At 47.7% G+C, this 1,135-nt stretch overlaps 1 protein-coding gene across 4 annotated transcripts in view; it reads left to right on the top strand.

The window, feature by feature from the left end:
* Positions 1 to 1,135, top strand: part of Atp8b1 (ATPase phospholipid transporting 8B1) — a 125,246-nt gene that overhangs the window by 97,677 nt on the left and 26,434 nt on the right. For all 4 annotated transcript variants that reach the window (XM_021214622.1, XM_029547109.1, XM_029547110.1 and 1 more), the window contains one exon: positions 440 to 628. In XM_021214622.1, the coding sequence (XP_021070281.1) occupies positions 440 to 628 (189 nt within the window). The remainder of the gene's footprint in view (positions 1 to 439; positions 629 to 1,135) is intronic.

The following is a 1,135-nucleotide window of genomic DNA, read 5'->3' as shown; positions in this document are numbered from 1 at the left end:
AGTAGACAGAATATGGCTAGCAGACTGAAGCAGAGCGAGAGAGAGAGAGAGAGAGAGAGAGAGAGAGAGAGAGAGAGAGAGAGAGAGAGGAAAAAATCAGGTTGTAAGTATCCACCCAGGTCTGAAGGAACCAGGAAATGTTACCAGTCTCCTCTAGATGTCGGAATTATTCTGAGTCGCCCTCCACACCCTGTGACACACATACACGCCACTCATTTTTAAGCAGTTTTATTTGTAAATTCTATTGCCACTTTCACTTTTGAAGGAGGTTTAAAGCTTAGGACGTTTTGATTTCTGGGTAACCCTTCAGAGCGACTGACTCGTTTTTTCTCCACAGTGTGCTGAGCCCTACAGAGGCCCCTCAGCACAGAGCTCAGGCATGGCTGCCAAGCTCGGTCTCACAGCAATTCTGACATTTCTCTCCTGCTTCCCTCCTCAGGTCAGATCAACTACCAGGCGGCCTCTCCGGACGAAGGCGCCCTGGTAAATGCCGCCAGGAACTTCGGCTTTGCCTTTCTCGCCAGGACGCAGAACACCATCACCGTCAGCGAACTGGGCGCAGAGAGGACCTACAATGTACTTGCCATTTTGGATTTCAACAGCGACCGAAAGCGGATGTCTATCATCGGTGGGTCTCTACCGCAGGCTTCTGGATCCTTCCACTCCATGTGCCTTGTCCCCATTCTGTTGAGTGATGTTTAAGTAAAAGAGAGCATGAATGGACAATTGACTTCTGAGTGTGTCCAGATTTCCTGAAAATAGTTTTTTTTTTTCTCTGTTCCTCCACTCTGCTGCCACTCACTGTTCACACGGACAGCTGCGGCCGCTGGGTCCACAGTGTCAAGGGCAATGATGTCCCGACCTATCTTCCCTTACTTTCAGGTCCCCTCTCCATTCTCTGCTTGAGGCCAGAAAAGGGAGGCCTTAGCAGGAAAAGCTGTGCCCACGAGTCCCAGCCTTACCTCTAGCCTAGGATCTTAAGAGGCCACCAGACAGAGAGGAAGGTCTCATTCTAGATTTTAATGTCTTTTTCTGAATGATTTGAAATAATTTCCAACCATGGGTGGTACTTTTGTATATTCTTTGATATCAGTTTTGTTTTGTTTTGTTTTGTTTTGTTGTTGTTGTTGTTGTT

This window comes from Mus pahari, chromosome 15 (genome assembly GCF_900095145.1).
Source record: "Mus pahari chromosome 15, PAHARI_EIJ_v1.1, whole genome shotgun sequence".
Taxonomy (NCBI): Eukaryota; Metazoa; Chordata; class Mammalia; order Rodentia; family Muridae; genus Mus; species Mus pahari.
This window is presented reverse-complemented; position numbering and strand designations above follow the sequence as displayed.